This window comes from Pogoniulus pusillus, chromosome 28 (genome assembly GCF_015220805.1).
Source record: "Pogoniulus pusillus isolate bPogPus1 chromosome 28, bPogPus1.pri, whole genome shotgun sequence".
Taxonomy (NCBI): domain Eukaryota; kingdom Metazoa; phylum Chordata; class Aves; order Piciformes; family Lybiidae; genus Pogoniulus; species Pogoniulus pusillus.
The window spans coordinates 19,035,357-19,053,984 of NC_087291.1; the positions used below are offsets into that span (position 1 = coordinate 19,035,357).

Consider the following 18,628-nt stretch of genomic DNA (forward strand, 5'->3'; position numbering starts at 1 on the left):
GATTTATTTTTTAATGGAGATTTTTGAAGATAATAACTCAGTGCTAACTGTCTGACTGCTGCCACAGCAGAATTTCTGTCATGTTGGAAGTTGCCAGGCTGCCCATGAGCCTTCCATCAGCACAGTGCCCTGCTGTATGGTCTGGCTGTGTTTGCTATGGATTACAGTGCAATTTGTTGTCACGTTTGAAGTTGCCCTTTCCCAAAAGATAAAAGGCATTTGAAAGAAGATACCAGGTGAGAAAACCCATGAACCACTCTGTTAGAGGGTCTTCTCAGTGTTGGCTAATAGCTAAATGGTGAAGATTGAGAGAATGGGGCTGAGCTCCTTTCAGTGGTGCCTGGGGAAAGAGGGACAAGAGGTAATGGGTACAAATTACAACTCTGGAGGTTTCTCTTAAACTTCTCTGGTGTGAGGGTGCTGGAGCCCTGGAGCAGGCTGCCCAGAGAGGCTGTGGAGTCTCCTTGTCTGGAGACTTTCAAAACCCAGCTGAACATGTTCCTGTGCAGCCTGATCTAGGTGACCCTGCTTTAGCAGAGGGGTTGGACTGTATGATCTCCAGAGGTCCCCTTCAACTCCACCTTTCTCTGTTGCTGTTATTCACTTCTGTGATGCCCAGAGCTGAGGCCCCTTGAAATCAAGCAGAATTGCCAAAGTTCCAGACAACTGTTTTGACTGTGAATAGCAAAATCCTTTTTAGAAGTGAAAAGCCTTTTGTAGAAATCTCAGCTGCTGAGGAGTCTGGAACCTCTAATGAGATGAGGCCTTTATGTCTTTCCTAGTAGCTCTTGCTCTAAAGCATCAGAGGGACTTAAATTGCTGCACACAGGAATGATTCACAGGGATCTACCACTGTGTAGGTCGCAGGAATCATTCACTACATCTTTATCAATTAAGCCTAAACACAAAGGGAAATGAAGCCTTTAATCATAGAGCTTCTATGAAATTACTGATGTAATTAATCTGAGACACTCACCCAGATCTGAATGAAGATTGGTACCGGGCACTGCGCAGACATTTCTATGGCTGAATGCAGAAGAAACATCTGCATGCAGTTCTGGTGCCCCAAACACAAGTAGGGCATCAAGCTACTGGAGCAGGTCCAGAGGAGGGTCACAAAGATGATCAGAAGGCTGGAGCACCTCTGCGGTGGGGACAGGCTGGGAGAGTTGGGGCTGTTCAGCCTGGAGAAGAGAAGGCTGCAGGGAGACCTTAGAGCTGCCCGCCAGGACCTGAAGGCACTCCAGGAGAGCTGGGGGGGGGACTTGTGACAAGAGCCGGGAGCGGCAGGGCAAGGGACAATGGCTCTGAACTGGGAGAGGGGAGGTTGAGCCTGGAGCTGAGGAAGAAATTCTTAATGGTAAGGGTGGGGAGACACTGGAACAGGTTGCCCAGGTTGGTTATGCCAAGAAGATGAATCTAATGCTGATTCCTCTTCATGCAAACATGGTGCATACATCACCCCATTTGTAAGTGTTCTTGGGTTTTGGGTGACTTCGTGATTTGCTCGAGCATGATAGTCATTTGTAAATAAGTCTTGATCCAGACTATGGCAGAAATCTGAGCAGTTAAACTTTTTTTTTTTTTTTTTTTTTTATGTAAAGGTAGTGTTTGGGCCTGAAATGCTATGATGCTTCTCCACCATCGTTTTTCTTGCAGGCCCTGGTGTATTAAGCAGCTCTGAGGGTAAATGACAGCTGTTCTTGCTTTCTCCTTTGTGAACATTGATCTGCTCTTTGAAAAGCCTGCCTGTGTAGTTAGGGTTGCTGGCAAGGCCATAGCATATTGTTTTTATGTGGAATTGGGTTTGGGTTTTGACTCGGAACTGCTCTTTTGGCTGGTGCTTGCCTTTTGGACACTCATCGGTGTTGGTTTGCAGAGACTGTAGAAGAAAAACTCCTAGCGGCTGAAAGAGGTTGCAGTGGTGGGTGAGTGAGAGTGAGGTTTTGTGAAGTGTCCTGTGCTGAGTGTTTCCTTTCTGCTCGTTTTCAATGCTAAGAAATCCCTTCAGGTTTAGAGTGAGTCTTTCATCCACTGCCAACAAACTGGTGACTGTCAGAAACAGTAGATCTTGGTGTCTAAATACCTCTCAGAAAGCATAGATCTTGATGTCTAAATACCTCTCAGAAAGCACAGCTATGTTCAGTAATGTATGGAAAGACTAAATGTGGAGTTTAAAAGGCAGCAGTCCTGCACTGTGGTGGCTTAAAGTATAAAGCTTTGCGTTGGTCTTGAAATCTGAATTCCTTTTTCCCCTCTAGACGTTTAAATTCGTATTATGTTTTTTCTTTGTGGCCAGTAGGATCTATTTGTGCAATGTTGGGTGATTTACCTGTTACCTATGCTTAATTTGATGCAATTATGTTAATAAAACTATTTCATATGTAGTGTGTGTATATAAGACATATAAAACTATTTTGTGTTTTAAATATTTTTTAGCCTAAAAATTCCCACGGGTCTGCAGGAAATTCCCACATAAGATTCAGACAAAGGGAGAACAAACCCAGCTTTATTTCCAGTAGTAATCTATTTAGAAATTGTCTTTTCGTACAGGTAAATGGTCACAGTTTTGTGGCGAGCACAGCTGCACCTGCAGAGCTAACCAGGGTACAGTATTGCAAACTGAGTCCTAACACTAATGGGGAATTACTAAAAGCCTCCATCACTTTCACTGGGAACAAAAGACTCTGTTGCAGCTTAATGTATTTTTGCCTGCTGTGCTCTGCATCTGCCTTGTTTGTTAACAGTGTGTGCCATTAATCCTGAAATGCAAAGCACTTTACTGCTCCTATTAAGGCTAACTTGAGGTGCAGAACGATTTACTACTGCTATTAAAGCTGAGAAGACAAAGCGGGACTCAAAGAAACGCTTTGTGTCAGTGCTGTTGAGGTGTGAATTGTACTAACAAAGGTTGCCATGGCAATAAGATCTTCAATGCTGTGTTGTCTGTCAATGTGCTACGGTGGCTTTTAATACAGAATTTGATATCTGAGCTTGCTTACTGTGATAAAGCATCAAAAGAAAACATGGCATGTTAAGGAACTTGGATTGATTTAGGAAGAAGAATTTGGAGTTGGAGAAATGTGTTCAGAGCATGGAATGCAGCACTCTCACACGCAGCTAGAGGTGATGGAGAATGAATTGGCTGGGAAACAGCAAGAGATTGAAGAGCTAAACAGAGAGCTAGAAGAAATGAGGGCAACATATGGTACAGAAGGATTGCAACAGGTATCATTGCCTTTGGTCTCTTGCTACTCACTGCTGGGTTTGGGGGAGACGCGGAGCACCGCCTGGCAGGGCTGGTTGGACAGCAGCTGTGCAGGAGGCAGGCTGTGTGTGCTGAAGTTCCACAGCCTTTCTTGCAGCACCTACCCTGCTCCCTGCTTCTTTAAGTGGCATTTCCATTGTGTGTCCTTTTTCTCTGTATTTAAAATTGACCTTGAAATTAAAACTGACTTGCAAGTGACGATAAATCTCAGCCCTGCTTCATGGCAGGTTCCTTCAAGCATGAACGAACGGTCATTTTCCTCAAGGAAAGCCCTAATTCTTCTCCAGTTAGTTCTTGAATTAATTTTTTTAATGCCTTTCTTGTTCCTCAGGATAAAAAACTCTCAGTTTTTACTTCCTAACGAATGATATGAGCCGAGTCAATCCTTGACCCAAACGGTGTTTGCGTGACAGATCAGAGTCTGAAACACAAGGTGTCTGAAGGTTTTAGCTGAACATCTAATAACTTGAGATCACAGCAAAGGTCTCTCACTTCACTTCAGAAATGCCATTGCAAGAACGTTGCAAACTTAACTCTTCCAGTCGAGGCAAGTGGATGGCGCACTGGGTCACCGCTTTGCCGTGCTCATGTCTTACGCTCGCTTTGGTTGGGATTCAGGTCACATCGTTGTGCTTTTCTATTTGTTACGAAGTACCACAGAATACCCAAAATCGCCCCCCCAGTGGTCATTTTCACCTTCATTGTTATTGCAGAATGATAACTTTCTGCTTTCATTTCTAACCCACCCTGTCAATGTAGATCTCATATTTTCACCGTACTCAAGTGATCTTTAACTGGAAGCCTAGAGGAGGTGGTTTTCGCCAATTTTTTAGCCTGTTGATAGATCTCTGTTGCTTCTTTTAAGTCAAAACATTGTTGTAATTTGTGTCTTGTATCTGTTGTGCTAAGTGTAGTGGTTACAACTATAGCATAAACTGCCCAGGGAAAGTGGTGGAGACCCCATCCCTGGAGACTCTCAAGGTCAGGCTTGATCGGCCTTCTGAGCAACCCGCTCTAGTTGGGGATGTCCTGCTCATTGATCGGGGGTATGGGACTAGAAGAAGTCGTTCGACCTGATGCGTTCTGTGGTTCTCTAACACGTTAGCAAAGCTTTAGTTTCTCACCGCTGCGATCGCTGTTAGTTTCCCCCTGCAAAGCCTGCGAGCGAAAATGTTTTCGTTCCCTCAGGTGGCTGTGGTTGTTGTTTAAAGAACAAATCCAAATGCTTTAAACAGACCAGAACCCGTGGCGCATGGCGCTGCCGGAGCTGAGCTTCTCACCGCTGCGATCGCTGTAGTTTCCCCTGCAAAGCTGCGAGCGAAAATGTTTTCGTACATCAGGTGGCTGTGGTTGTTGTTTAAAGAACAAATCCCCAACTGCTTTAAACCAGACCAGACCGTGGCGCAATGGCCGCTGCCGGAGCTGCGGGGAGCCTTTGCTGGCGGTGCGGGCTGTGATACCCTCAGCTGAGAGAGGCTTGAGCCTTTGTTTTTTTCCGCAAGAAAACAAAAGGACTGTAACAGGAGAGGGCAGAAGATAGGCTGGGTGCTTGAGTTGCGGCTGAGAAGCGAAGTTTAAAGTGTCAGCGCCGTGTGTCTGGGAAGGGACGAGCCCGCGTCCCGCAGCGGCGCTGGGCAGAGGCCAGCAAGGGCTGGCAGCCTCGGTGCCCGAGCTGTTCCCGGGGTTCCTCTGCTCTAACACGAGTCCCTGCTGCCCCTGCGTCTCGGCTGCTGTTATAAGGAGGGGTTCACTGCAGTGTTCTGAAAAGAGTGCTCAGCGAATTCCTTACATTAGCGCCGACTGCGCTTCTTAAGCTACTTCTGGTGGTTATGTCCCTTAGAATAAATCCCCTCTTCTAAAGCAGTCAGCTCGATCTGGAGGCTTAGCTCCAGACTCGGCGCAGGAATCCGGAGAAACATCTTTTGGGGAAGCGCTGCCCAACAGAACAGTTCCAGGGGGTGGCTGATGGGATGTGCAGTAGCTAGGGGCAAAGCAGCAGTCCAGCTTTGAGTGAGTTCAGACTGGCAAAATGAAAGTGAGCTGTGAACACTGAATGCAGTCCCTGCCAAAATGAAAACACTTCCCAAAAGATTTTTCCCTAGCTTTTACAATTTCATCAGTAAAATTACAAAAGACTCCTCTGTTAAATGCATTTTAGCAGCGTGCCAGCTGGAGCTGGTTCTCTCACATGGGCACAATAATTTCTCTGGAGTCACCACGTTAGGGTACTGCACATAATTTATTATGTGCTTTTAGTACACTGAGTGCAACTTGAGTCGGAGATGAGGAAAACTTGCATTGCTTGTGGGAAAAGTGCATGGACAGGAGGAGTGCTGCACTGCTGCAACATGAGGAGGTTGTAGCTGCTGAGGACTCTGAGAACAGGGCTGAGGAAGAGCATCTGAGGGCCTTGGGGGTGCTTAATGTGGAGAAGAGGAGGCTGAGGGCAGGGCTTGTTGCTCTCTGCAGCTCCCTGAGAGGAGGCTGCAGCCAGCTGGGGTTGGGCCCTGCCTCCTTAGGAGGAAGTTGTGGAAGAAAAGGAAGTGGCCTGAAGTTGCCCCAGGACCGTCTGAAAGGCTTCTCAGAGCCTGGCACAGGCTGCCCAGGGAGGTGGCTGAATGCCCATCGCTGGAGGTGTTTCCAGAAGGCAGAGCTGTGGTGCTGAGTGCCATGGCTTAGCCCCAGCCTTGGTAGAGTCAGAGAATGGCTGGGCTGGACGATCTCACAGGGTTTTTCCATCCCAAGCCATTCTACAATTTTAGGTACTCTGATTTTGCCCTTGAATCAATATATTTTGTGGAGAGTTCATCTTGATAAATGAGAGGAAAAAGACTTTGTTTCTGAAATATTTACAAATGGAGCTGGGAAAGACAAATGCTGCCCTTGGTCTGTGTGACATCTTTTAAATGCAGAGGTTAAGGATGACACATTCCTTCTGCACTAGACTAGTATTTTTTTGTTCGTGGCTCTGCCGTGCACTTACAGCTGATCTTTTATAGCTGCAAGAATTTGAAGCTGCTATCAAGAAGAGAGATGACATCATCACACAGCTCACTGCGAACCTGCAGCAGTCACGGAAAGAAAAGGATGAAAACGATGAGGGAGTCTTGGAGCTCACTGAACAAAGTCAAAACTGCAAATTCAGTTTCAGCATGTAAGTTACACTGCTGCCAGGATTTAGCTGTGTTTGAAAGTTGGGGTCACTTCAGAGGGTCCAGAAATGGCTACTTCCTGCAGAGTGAAGTAGGTGGTGCTGTTTTTAAGACTCTGAATTATCAGTCTCTTCACAGGTCCTTCATCAGAACAGCTGGTTTATTGTCCTAATTGACTACAAAATAGTGAGAAAGATAGGTCTGTTTTCTTCCCTGCTATGTGGTAACGGCTCCTGATAAATGCTAAATGATGGCAGTTATCTTCATAAAAAGACACTTCTGTAACTCCTTCTCGGAGCTTTGGGCTGAAATCCAGCCTGTTCCTTTTGAAATCAGAGCATCCAGCTGCCAGCTTTGGTGGGCCCCCCATGCATGGTCTGTGTCTCTGGGTAAAACTGCCTCAGGTGGTGTTGCTAGAGGTCATATAGGTGAGAAAGTTAAGTTTCAGAGAAGCAGTTGTTGCGAAAGGCACTGCTTAATGACATGCTGCAGACACTCTGTTAACAAGGCAGAGCGTGCCCAGGTGTTCCAGAAGGCCACCAGCCGAAACCATTCTGTGTTTCTGCCTGTGTGGTGACAATTCAGAGTAGAATGTTGAAGTGATTGTGCTGTGCAAGCACGTGCTAGGGCTTTTTTGAACTTCATGTGGGTTGTGTTCTGAAGGCTGAGGTTTTGTTATCCAGGATTTGCTCTTGGGGCCAGCCATAACAAGTGGTTCTTTTTACTGCTTAGAAATGTTTGTGGGGCAGTGCCATCCTGTGCTAGCTCACCATAAACCAATTCAGTAGTTCTGAGTAGTTGGGTATTTCCTCCTGAAGCAAGTAGTAGAATGCTGTGCTAGTCTTTGAGCTCGGGAGGTGGAAGAAGGTGGCAAAGATCACTTTGTCTGTAGTCCAAACCAGGTGTGGAAAATTTTGCTATATTTTAGGTTTTATTCTCTCTCATTCAAGTTGCAGGCAAGTGAAGCCCTAAGGAACACCAGCCATAGCTGCACAGCTGCTGATTTATTGCAAGCCAAGCAACAGATACTTGCACACCAGCAACAACTGGAAGAACAAGAATGTCTGCTGAAGAGCTATCACAGAAAGAATGAAGAGCTTAAAGTGCAGGTTTCACATCTTCAGGACAAAATCACAGCATGTGAAATGGTGTGTTCCTTGCTAGAAAGATTGTTTCTCTTTGTATCTTCTGTTCTTTTCGTGGGTTTGTAGCTAGTTTGAAATTTAAGGGCACAGACTATGTGTGTGCTGCTCAGAATCCATACAAAGAGTTGAAGTTTCTAAGACTGCTCCTGTCGGGCACAGGATTTAGCGCAGAAACACTTGCAGTGAACGATGGAACTGTAATGTCTCGCAGATGCCTTCATCATGTTGTTAGAAAGCAGAAATTGCTTAGGCAGTCTTTCTCTGTCCCGAGGAAAGAATGAGTCCTTGCCCTCACCTACAGTTTTCTTATCATTCGTGGAAGAAGTGTTGAAGGTGCCCATTAAAAAAACAGAAGTCATGCCAGGTGACAAAGCACTCAGTAGCTTGCACCAATGTGATTTTTTGAAGTACGGGAGCACAACTGGAAGAAACAGAAAAGGCTTTTGTCCTCCTTTTTAATCTGTTCGAGGAGTCTGAGGTGTGATGCAGGGAGCAGGGGTCAGAGGGGGAGGGGTTGTCACTTAGTCCACAGGTGGAGAAGACCTGTCAAGGAGGTCAGTAAATAATTTTGCTGTATTTTTCTATACAATCAGTGGCCATCTAGGGGAGGGCGTTGTCTTTCGTTAGCTAAGTCTGTGAATGCTCCTCACATGTTCAGATAACAAACTAAAAATAACAGCTTGGATTTGCTCCTTTTTGTAAAGGAAAAGCAGAGAAATGAGGGAGAAGACTTAAGTAAACAGCAAGAAAAAGAAACATTAATTGAAGAGCTGGAAGCAAAACTTGGGGAAAAAGAAAAAAAATCATTTCAGCTGAAGGAAAAATTATCAGATGCTACTAAATCGATTGAAGAATTGCAAGAGCAGCTTTCACTGAAGGACCAGGAGATAAGTATGTGAGAGCCGAGCTTGCCACCTACAAGCAGAAGGAAAGACAGTGTTCTGAGGAAATCAAACAGCTGATGGGGACGGTGGAGGAGCTGCAGAAAAGGTGTTATAAAGACAGTCAGGCCGAAGCTGACATGGTTCAAAGAATGGAGCTGGAAACACAAAGGAGACTGGCACAGCTTCAGGCTGAACTGGATGAAGTGCACGGCCAGCAGATTGTGCAAATGAAGCAAGAATTAATTAAGCAGCATGCCCTGGAAACAGAGCAGCGTCTTTCACAACAGAAAGTGGCACTGGAGGCAGCTTCAAGTCTGTGTTTGAGCGAGAGTGTCAATAGGGATCAAGTGCACTCCATGAGCATCAGAATTGATGAACTGAGTGCAAAATTGCAAGGTGCTGATAACGAGAGGGAACAAATAAAGCAAGAGCTGGTGCAGCAGATGGAAGCCATTTCAGCAGAGAAGTCTCTTCAGCAAACCAGGATTGAAGAGCTTTTGCAAGAACTGGAATTTTCGAGAGAGCAGATTCAGAGAGCCAAGCAAACTGTAGTGGATATGGAATGTAGATTAAATGAAGCTGAGAAATTCCAATTAGTGATTGAGGATTTGAAAAGTCAGCTGGCCACCGCCTCTGAAGTTAGGAAGGAATTGGAATTAAAACATGAGGCAGAAGTCACAAATTACAAAATAAAACTGGAAATGCTAGAAAGGGAGAAGGATGCTGTGTTGGACAGGATGGCGGAATCTCAGGAAGCAGAATTAGAGAGACTGAGAACAAAGCTTCTCTTTAGTCATGAAGAGGAACTTTCCAGACTTAAAGGTAACCTGCAAAAAGAGCACATGGTGAGCATGGCAAGCCTTAAAGAGAACTTGAGTGTGCAGCACAAGCAGCAGCTAGACGAGGTGCAAAATGAAATGAGCCAAAAGATAGAAGCCATGCAAAAGGAAAAGGACATTTTGATCACAAAGCAGAATCAGCTGATACTGGAGATTTCCAGCCTCCAGGAGTTACAGCAGTCTGTTGTAAATTCCAGATCTGAAGAAATGACACTTCAGATCCATGAGCTGCAGAAGGAGCTTGAAGTGCTTAGGCAAGAGGAAAAAAGAAAAAGGTACTCCTTGAAGAGGAGATTCAAGAGCTGCGGCTTAAAACGGAGTCAATGCAGGAACAAATGAAGGAGAGAGAAGATAGCCTTCGGAGGAAGTGTTTAGAACTTGAAAGGCAGAATAACCTTCTGAAGGGGGAAAACACAGCCCTGGAAGAGAAGCTGAAAAGTGTCTTGGTGAGCTCTGAAGAAGACATAGTTTTGAACGGCAGGGTTAGCTCTGAGACAGAGAGCTTGGACATGCAGAAAAGCATAGAAAAGCTGATGATTGAAAATGAGCAACTTCAGAAGCAAAATAGTCAGCTCCAAGAGGATGCTGAAAGGCAGAGGAGTGCCTTTGCATGTGCTGAGAGAAAGCTTGAAGCTCATTTTCAGGAGCTGCAGAAAGAATGTGCAAGTCTTCTGAAGGCAAAGTCAGAGTTAGAAGAGGACAAGAATAAGCAGGAAGCTGAATACAAAAGCAAACTTGAAGCTTTGAATGAAAAGCTTCACCACTTACAAAGCAGCACACCAGCTTTATTTCAAACTAAAGCTTCTGATTTGGAGTGAGTAAGAAATGAAGGTGCCCAGGGCAGACATGTTTGAGGCTGGAGACGCTGTTGAGAAAGATGCAACAGAACTGATGGAAAAGCTTGAGGCTACCCAGCGCGAGAAACTGGAATTATCCCTGAGACTTTCCGACCTCTCTGAGCAGCTGAAGTCAAAGCATAGTGAAATTGGCCATTTAAATGAAAAAGTGAAATCCTTGCAAGATGAGAAGGAAGAAGTCCTAGCAAAATGTAAGGAACTAGAAGTTATGGTTAGCTGTGCTCAGAGGGGAAACAGGAGGGGTACTGAACCCAGGACAAAATACTCTAAAGGAAAAACTCTAAAGGCTGCTCTTCCAGCCTCTGAGAGCAGAAACAAAACCCTCAGCCCAAGCAGTGGACGTGATGAAGGAATAAATGGAAGAGGAAATCTAAGTTCAGGCAAAGATACCAGATGTGAGGTAACAAAAAGGAAGGAGGTTCAGCAGACGCAGCAGTCTCTTGTAGGACATTTGCAGGGGATGGCAGACAGGCTGGCAGATGAAATGTCACCCAGAGCCATTTCATGCCGTGGAGATCATCATCTTCAGCAGCAAGTGGGCACACTGAAATCAGAACAGGTAGGTTGTACAATGCTGTCTAGAAAATAACTTAGCTGTGGAAATCTGGAGGAGTTGCACCTGGAAATTTGCATCAATTTTTTCCCAAGCTGCTTAGAATTACAGGTATTAGTTGTGTGTAGCAGCATGGCTGCTGGCAGCAGACAGGGGCCTTGGGAATGAGGGGGTTTTGGGGTGGCCAGCAATAGGATGAGGAACAACAGGTACGAGCTGGAACACAGGAAGGTCCACCTCAAGATGAGGAGAAACTTCTTTACTGTGAGGGTGACGGCACTGGAGCAGGCTGCCCAGAGAGGTTGTGGGGCCACCTCCTCTGCAGACTTGTCAAAACCCAACTGGGTGCCCTGCTCTGGCAGGGGGTTGGACTGGATGATCCCTAGAGGTCCCTTCCCCTCCCTACTGTTCTGTGATTCTGTCCTACCTGTGCGTGCTCCAAGCCACATGTGATTGGTGTCACAAATGTGTGAGGTCAGGCCATGGTTTTCTCATGTCTCACTCTGAAATGTCTCCTTCCATTTCAAGACTGATCTGCAGCTGCAGATGGAAGCACAGCGCATTTGCCTGTCCCTGGTGCATTCAGCTCATGTAGACCAGGTTCGTGAGGACCTGAGGGCAGAAAAGGAGAGTGCCCTTTGCAGTCTGAAAGAGGAGCTTGTACAGAGCCACCTGCAAGAGATGAATGACCTGCAAAACATGCATCAGCTGGAGCTCCAGAGCTTGAAAACTCAGCAAGCAGGTAACTCGATCAAAGTTATGGGGAGGAAGCTCAGTGCCTTGAAAACAAAAGCAGAAGGGTTTGCAGCTGTCCAAGAAACTGCTTGTATGGAACATTCTGAAATGGTTTTGTGCCCATTACAAGCAGTCTAATGTTCAGAGTACCTAGAAAAAAAGTAAAATTAGAAAAAAATCGGAAAAGTAACAATTATGTGAAAAAGAAGTGATAATAGTAGCCAGAAGGGAAGGAACAGTATCACAAGAAAGGAACAGGAAGCATTACAGCTTCTCTTAGTACTGGGACAGCTCCTTCTGAAGAGCTGTTGCAGAGATTCGCCTGCATCAGCAAAGTATTCTGGGGCTTGTTTCGTTCTCGTTTCTTCAGTTTTTGCACTGGACCCTGGTCCACGTTAAGCTTTTGTGCTGCTGCTTTTTGCCTCAGCTTTTGTGTTGCTGTGCTGGTTTTCCCATGCTACTTCCTCTGTCACTCTGCCATTCACCCTCTTGTGATTTTTTTGTCACATTCTTTGCCTTGCATGGTGCTCCTGTAAAGTTTGACCTTTCCAGAGTTCCCTAGTGCACAAACCTGCTTCTCATCAGTTGCAGCTCTTGAAGATCCAGTTCTGCCATAATACCTGAATCTGGGGTTGAACAGGAAAGAGGGAAATAAAAACACTCTGCTGAAGTCCTAGCTCCGTTGGCAGGATGAGGAGTGATGGTTTTAAAGTAAAAGATGGAGATGTTGACTAGATACAAGGGTGAACTTTTTACATTTTGAAACATTAGCCCAGGTAGCCTGGGGAAGTTGTGGAAGCTTCATCCCTTGAAACATTCCAGATCAGATGGGATGGGGCTCTCCGCAACTTGATAGAGTTGAAGATGTCCCTGCTCTGCAAGGCTGTGGTGCTGGGTGATGAGAGGGAACCATTGGAGCTTAAGGAGGGGAGACTTAAACTGGAGATTTGGATGAAATTCTTGACAGTGAAGGTGAGGAGACAAAGGGACAGTGAAGTTGTGGATGCCCCCTCACTGGAGGTGTTCAAGGGTGGGTTGGGTGCGGCCTTGTGGGAGGTATGGGGTTGGAATTAGATGATCTTGAAGGTCTCCCAATCCAAATCATTCTATGACCTATAAAAGATCCCTTTAAATGCAAACTGTGCTATGATTCCATGGCTTTCTTAGATCTGAAGAGGCAACCTCACCAAGGCAGGAGGGCAGGCAGGACAGGTTGCTGTGTATGTGTGCTGCAAGATGATCAGAATGGTTTGTGTTGCAGACAATGAAGTCAGGTCTACACAGAGACTTATAGAGAAGCTGAATGAAGCTGTCACTGAGGAATGTTCTAGGCTTGCTGAGGTAAGATGTAATGAGAAGCCTTTCCTAAAATGGAAGTGTTGGGAACCAAACGAAGCACCAAGTAATTTTTTTTGCATAGTTCTCTGACTAGAGCCTGATAAAGCTGATCTCCAAAATGCCATTGCACAAGGTTGTGTATTTTGTTTCCTAAACTGTTCCGTGGCCTTGTGAGAAAAGTCACCTGTCTTATACTGGTCTTGATCTTCTGTCTGGTGTTCCTCTTTTCTGTGTGTATCTGGCTCTAAAACTCAGGTCGTTGATTTAACAGTGGTCTGATGTCACACATACATTGGCACAAATCATAGCATCATAGAATCAACCAGGTTGGAAGAGACCTCCAAGATCATCCAGTCCAACCTGTCACCCAGCCCTAACCAATCAACTAGACCATGGCACTAAGTGCCTCATCCAGTCTTTTCTTGAAGACCCCCAGGGACGGTGCCTCCACCACCTCCCTGGGCAGCCCATTCCAATGCCAATCACTCTCTCTGTGAAGAACTTCTTCCTAACATCCAGCCTATACCTCTCTTGGCACAACTTGAGACTGTGTCCCCTTGTTCTATTGCTGGTTGCCTGGGAGAAGAGGCCACCCCCCACCTGGCTACAATGCCCCTTCAGGTAGTTGTAGACAGTAATAAGATCACCCCTGAGCATCCTCTTCTCCAGGCTAAACAGGCCCAGCTCCCTCAGCCTCTCCTCATAGGATTTGTGCTCCAGGCCCCTCACCAGCTTTGTTGCCCTTCTCTGGACATGTTCCAGCACCTCAACATCTTTCTTGAATTGAGGGGCCCAGAACTGGACACAGTACTCAAGGTGTGGTCTGACCAGTGCTGAGTACAGGGGAAGAATAACCTCCCTTCAGCTGCAGTGTAGCTTTATCAGTGACCTGGAAGAGAATATTTAATGCCCCCTCAGTAATCCTGCAGGTGACACCAACCTGCAGGCAGGGTTGGTCTGCTGGAGGGCAGAGAAGCTCTGCACCTGCACCCATGGGCTGAGGCCAGTGGGAAGAGATTCGACAGGGCCAAGGGCTGAGTCCTGCCCTTGGGGCACAGCAGCCCTGTGCAGATGCTCTATGCCACCTTTTCCACCAAAGCTAGTATTCTCAAAATACTATTTTCCTTGCACCGTTTTCCATGTTCCCTGTGTGAGTTGGGATTGACAAGCTAATGAACCAGTCTTGATTGTCTTTCCTTCCTTCCCCTTGCTGTGCAGGTTTTGCGTGACAATCGCAATGAGCACTCTTCAGTTGCTGTAGATGCTGGTGACAGGGAAGAGGATGCTCTCCACAGGCCTGCTGCTCTGGGAGAAAAGTTGGGCATAGAATTACAGATACACAGAGGTCAAGCTCACGGTAATGGCACTGTACTGTCATGCTGGCCTAAACAAAACACTGATTTCAATGATGCCATCAATTGTTCAGATGCTAATTAGTGTGCCCAGATAACTGCTTTAGCAATTTCCTTACTCTTCTGAACCACTTCTGTTTTTCTTTAGGAGTGTTTTCTTGAACTATTTTCATTACAGTGGAAACTGATGAAAGAAGTGGTTTGTTTGTTGCTCTTCCTCCTTTTCATGAAGAAGGTAGCAGCTGCACCAAAAAACATCACCTATGTCAGTTGTTATTAAAATGCATCCAGTATGGGATGAGGCCTCGCTCATTTCAGTAATCTGTAGAGTTTATCAGTGGAGAGCTTCTGAACAAGGGGCTGTACTCAGACTGATGGTGGAATGTTTGATGTTTTTAACATTCAGCTGGGCAAGAAGGCATGGATGCACTTCTCCAGAAGATAATGGAAGAGTACAGCAGGCTGAAAGCACTTCAGACACAGCTAGTGAAGGACTGTAAACAGGTAAACGTTTTCGTATGAGAAGAGGAGAATTTGGATTTTTTCTGTGCATGAATTCCCTCTGGCTGAGCAAGGAGCATGTCTGAGATTGTGTTTATGGGTCCTGGTTGAGTGGCAGAGCAATGATTTGATAAAATGGAGAAGGCTGCTACCCAGTTCCCCTTTGCAAAGGGGGAGTGGTGCTTCTGGAATTGAGTTCTGACTTAGCAGCTTGTAGCCAGAGCCTGACAGGCTCAGCGACTAGCTCCAGATGTGTACTTGGTCCTGCAGGCTGTAAAATGAGACAGCCTGTTAGAGTGGTTACGCTCAGGTGCAGTGGCCAGCAGCCTCACTTTGCGTGTTTGTAGTGACACTGAATGTTTTTTTGCATTGTTGCTAGACAGATTGTTGTCATTTGTGTTTACTTCATTATTTTTTAGGAGAAAGAACCATGTCTGTCTGCTTCAGAAAGGAGGAGAGAGGAGGAACCTACCCATCTGGAAGCAAGACCCCCTTCACAGGGTAAAACAGATGCATGTGGCTTCGTGAATGTTTGTGTGCGGAGAAAGAGAGAGCAATGTCTTCAGATCTCAGCTGATTCATAGCTTAGCACTACCTGAAGCACGTGAGATATTTTTGGAGGTGTCATGGCATGATACCCTGACTTCCTGAAACTTCTCAAATATGTCAGCATTCTATTCTGAGACCCTTCTGGTTTAGTCTTCTCCAGTTTCACAGAATCACAGAAGGGTAGGGTTGGAAGGAACCTCTGGATCATCAAGTCCTGCCCCCTTGTTAGAGCAGGATCACCCAGAGAAGGTCACACAGGAATGCATCCAGGTGGGTTTGGAATGTCTTCAGAGATGCAGACTCCACCACCTCTCTGGGCAACCTGTTCCAGGGTTCCAGCACCCTTAACTTAAGGAAGTTCCTCCTTATGTTCAGATGAACCTCTGATGTTCCAGTTTGTGCCCCTTACCCCTTGTCCTGTCCCTGGGCACCACTGAACAAATCTTGGTCCCATCCGGCTGTCACCCACCCTTGCAGTATTGATCAGCATCGGTGAGTCCCCCCTCAGGCTGCTCTTCTTCAGGCTAAACAGCTCCAGGGCTCTCGCCTGTCCCAGTCACAGAGGTGCTCCAGGCCCTTCAGCAGCTTTGCAGCCTTTTATTTCCCACAGTTTCAGTTCTGTTACCCATATCAGATACAGTTGTGCAAAATAGTTGTGCAAAGTAGTAATTATTTGGAGTGGAAAAGAAATTGATGTCAAATCAGAAGAAATTCTGAACAGCAGTGATTGCTGATACCTCAGGAGAGAGTTAGTTGATGCTAATGCAGTGTTTTCCCTCTCCTACACACAGACCTTGAGATTCAAGAATACTGCTCAAAGGAAATGGGGAACCTGAAAACACACCTTGAAGAACAACATGCTCAAGAACCAGAATACCTTCGGTCCTATTTCCAGCAGCAGCTGAAAGAAAGTGAAGAGAGGTACACTACAGAGATTGTCCATCTGCAGACTAAGCTTCAGAGTGCTGGGGGATCCTCTGTCCACCAGCAGAGGTATGCATCAATTCTTTGATTGTAGAGTCACAGAATGGGTTGGATTGGAAGGGACCTTCAAGACCATCCAGCCCCAATCTCCTGCCATGGGCAGGGACACCTTCTACCAGCACAGCTCACTCAAGGCTTCAACCAACCTGACCTTGAACTCCTCCAGGGAGGGGGCATCCACAGTATCCCTGGGCAACCTGTTTCAGCGTCTCCCCACCACAGTCTCACAGTATCACCAAGGTTGGAAGAGACCTCATAGATCATCAAGTCCAACCCTTTACCACAGAGCTCAAGGCTAGACCATGGCACCAAGTGCCACGTCCAATCCTGCCTTGAATAGCTCCAGGGACGGCGACTCCACCACCTCCCCGGGCAGCCCATTCCAGTGTCCAATGACTCGCTCAGGGAAGAACTTTCTCCTCACCTCCAGCCTAAATCTCCCCTGGCGCAGCCTGAGGCTGTGTCCTCTTGTTCTGGTGCTGGCCACCTGAGAGAAGAGAGCAACCTGCTCCTGGCCTCAACCACCCCTCAGGTAGTTGTAGTCAGCAATAAGGTCACCCCTGAGCCTCCTCTTCTCCAGGCTAACCAATCCCAGCTCCCTCAGCCTCTCCTCGTAGGGCTGTGCTCAAGGCCTCTCCCCAGCCTCGTCGCCCTTCTCTGGACACGCTCAAGCATCTCAATGTCCCTCCTAAACTGGGGGGCCCAGAACTGAACACAGTACTCAAGGTGAGGTCTAACCAGTGCAGAGTACAGGGGCAGAATGACCTCCCTGCTCCTGCTGGCCACACCATTGCTGATGCAGGCCAGGATGCCACTGGCTCTCTTGGCCACCTGGGCACACTGCTGGCTCATGTTCAGGTGGGTATCAATCAGCACCCCCAGATCCCTCTCTGTCTGGCTGCTCTCCAGCCACTCCGACCCCAGCCTGTATCTGCATGGGGTTGTTGTGGCCAAAGTGCAGCATCCTGCACTTGGAGCTATTGAACGCCGTCCTCATTGGACTCTGCCCATCTGTCCAGGTGGTCAAGGTCCTGCTGCAGAGCCCTTCTGCCCTCCAACCCAGCCACATCTGCCCCCAGCTTGGTGTCATCTGCAAACTTGCTGATGACTGACTCCATGCCCTCACCATCAAGAATTTCTTCCTTTCACTCTCTTCTCTCACAGCTCAAAGCCATTGCCCTTTGTCCTGGCAGTGCAAGCCCTTGTCAAAAGTCCCTCCCCAGCTCTCCTGCAGCCCCTTCCAGTACTGGCAGGCTGCTCTAAGGTTGCACAGAGCCCCTTCTCCTTTCTCTAATAATTTTGTGCTATGCACAAAAAGCAGTGGTTCAGATAACATGTAGAGCTCCATGTTGTACTCACAACCTTTGTTCTCTTGTGTTGTTTTGTTCCTCCAAGAGCTGTTGTTGCAAAGAAATGACAGAAATGTTGCAAATGAAGTAGGACAATGCTGAGAGTTTTTAGACTCAATAAAGGAAATGAGATTGTGAGGTCCTTAGCAAAGCTGTTGATAAAGTGTGTTGCAGTTACAGGAGCTGATCTTTGGATGAGAAAGTCACATTATTAAATTGATGGCATGGGCAAAGGTGTCTTCTGAAGGAAATGTGTGCAGTTATTGGTCTTTGAGTATAGAAAGGATGAGTGAATTCATCATATTTGAATGGAGAAAAAAACAGTGTATATTGCAACAGTGAATTTTGTTTGTCTTTATTTCTCCCTCCTCTGCTTCTTTACCTTTTTAGAGGATCCACAGATCCAGAAATAAAGCTGAAAGAAGTCTTCAGGAAAGTGAAATGCCCTGGAAAACTTCAGCAAAGACCAGAGGAAGCACTGGAGGTATGTAAACCAGCTGGGAGATAACAGACAGATCTTCAGTGCCATTAAGAGGCTTTTGAATGTGCAGCATGGGCTAATAGTGGAGAGGATTGATGACCATCAATTCTCTTAATGCTAGGCCACACCAATACACAGCCCACCTTAGAGGAAAGAGATGCAAATGTTGCTGAAGGCATCTCTGGAAATGAAGAGCAGTGGAAGTTGCTGTATTTATCCTGGGTTTAAAGTCTTCATTTTACTTTTTTTCCCCTTGAAACAACATTTGGGTTGGCCTGCTGCTTCCTGGAGTGGAAGGTCAGCCTTCAGAGACTGGGATTTCTTCCACTCTGTAAAGCGTTGTGGCTTTTCTCTGAGCATTAGTAACGGATGCAGGCTGGAGAGCAGAGCTGAGGAGGAGGACTTGGGTGTGCTGGGTGAGGAGCAACTCAACAAGAGCCAGCAGTGGTCTCTGGCAGCCCAGAAACCAGCCCTGTGCTGGCTCCATCCGAAGCAGCACGGGAAGCAAGGGCAGGGAGGGGATTCTGTCCCTCTTCTCTGCTGAGACTTCATCTGGAGTCCCATGTCCAGCTCTGGAGCAAACAAAACAAGAAGGACAGGAACTGATAGAGCAGGTCCAGATGGCACCACCAAGATGATCA

General features: G+C 46.6%; 1 protein-coding gene across 1 annotated transcript in view; it reads left to right on the forward strand.

Annotated features, from left to right (window-relative positions):
* AKAP9 (A-kinase anchoring protein 9) overlaps nt 1-18,628 on the forward strand; it is a 102,267-nt gene that overhangs the window by 26,080 nt on the left and 57,559 nt on the right. Inside the window, 16 exon segments of the mRNA XM_064166940.1 lie at nt 2,554-2,607; nt 3,058-3,228; nt 6,268-6,394; nt 6,397-6,422; nt 7,371-7,568; nt 8,270-8,456; nt 8,459-9,552; nt 9,555-10,102; nt 10,104-10,704; nt 11,227-11,440; nt 12,695-12,774; nt 13,990-14,128; nt 14,530-14,627; nt 15,044-15,125; nt 15,965-16,166; nt 17,897-17,990. Of these exon segments, the coding sequence (XP_064023010.1) occupies nt 2,554-2,607; nt 3,058-3,228; nt 6,268-6,394; nt 6,397-6,422; nt 7,371-7,568; nt 8,270-8,456; nt 8,459-9,552; nt 9,555-10,102; nt 10,104-10,704; nt 11,227-11,440; nt 12,695-12,774; nt 13,990-14,128; nt 14,530-14,627; nt 15,044-15,125; nt 15,965-16,166; nt 17,897-17,990 (3,915 nt within the window).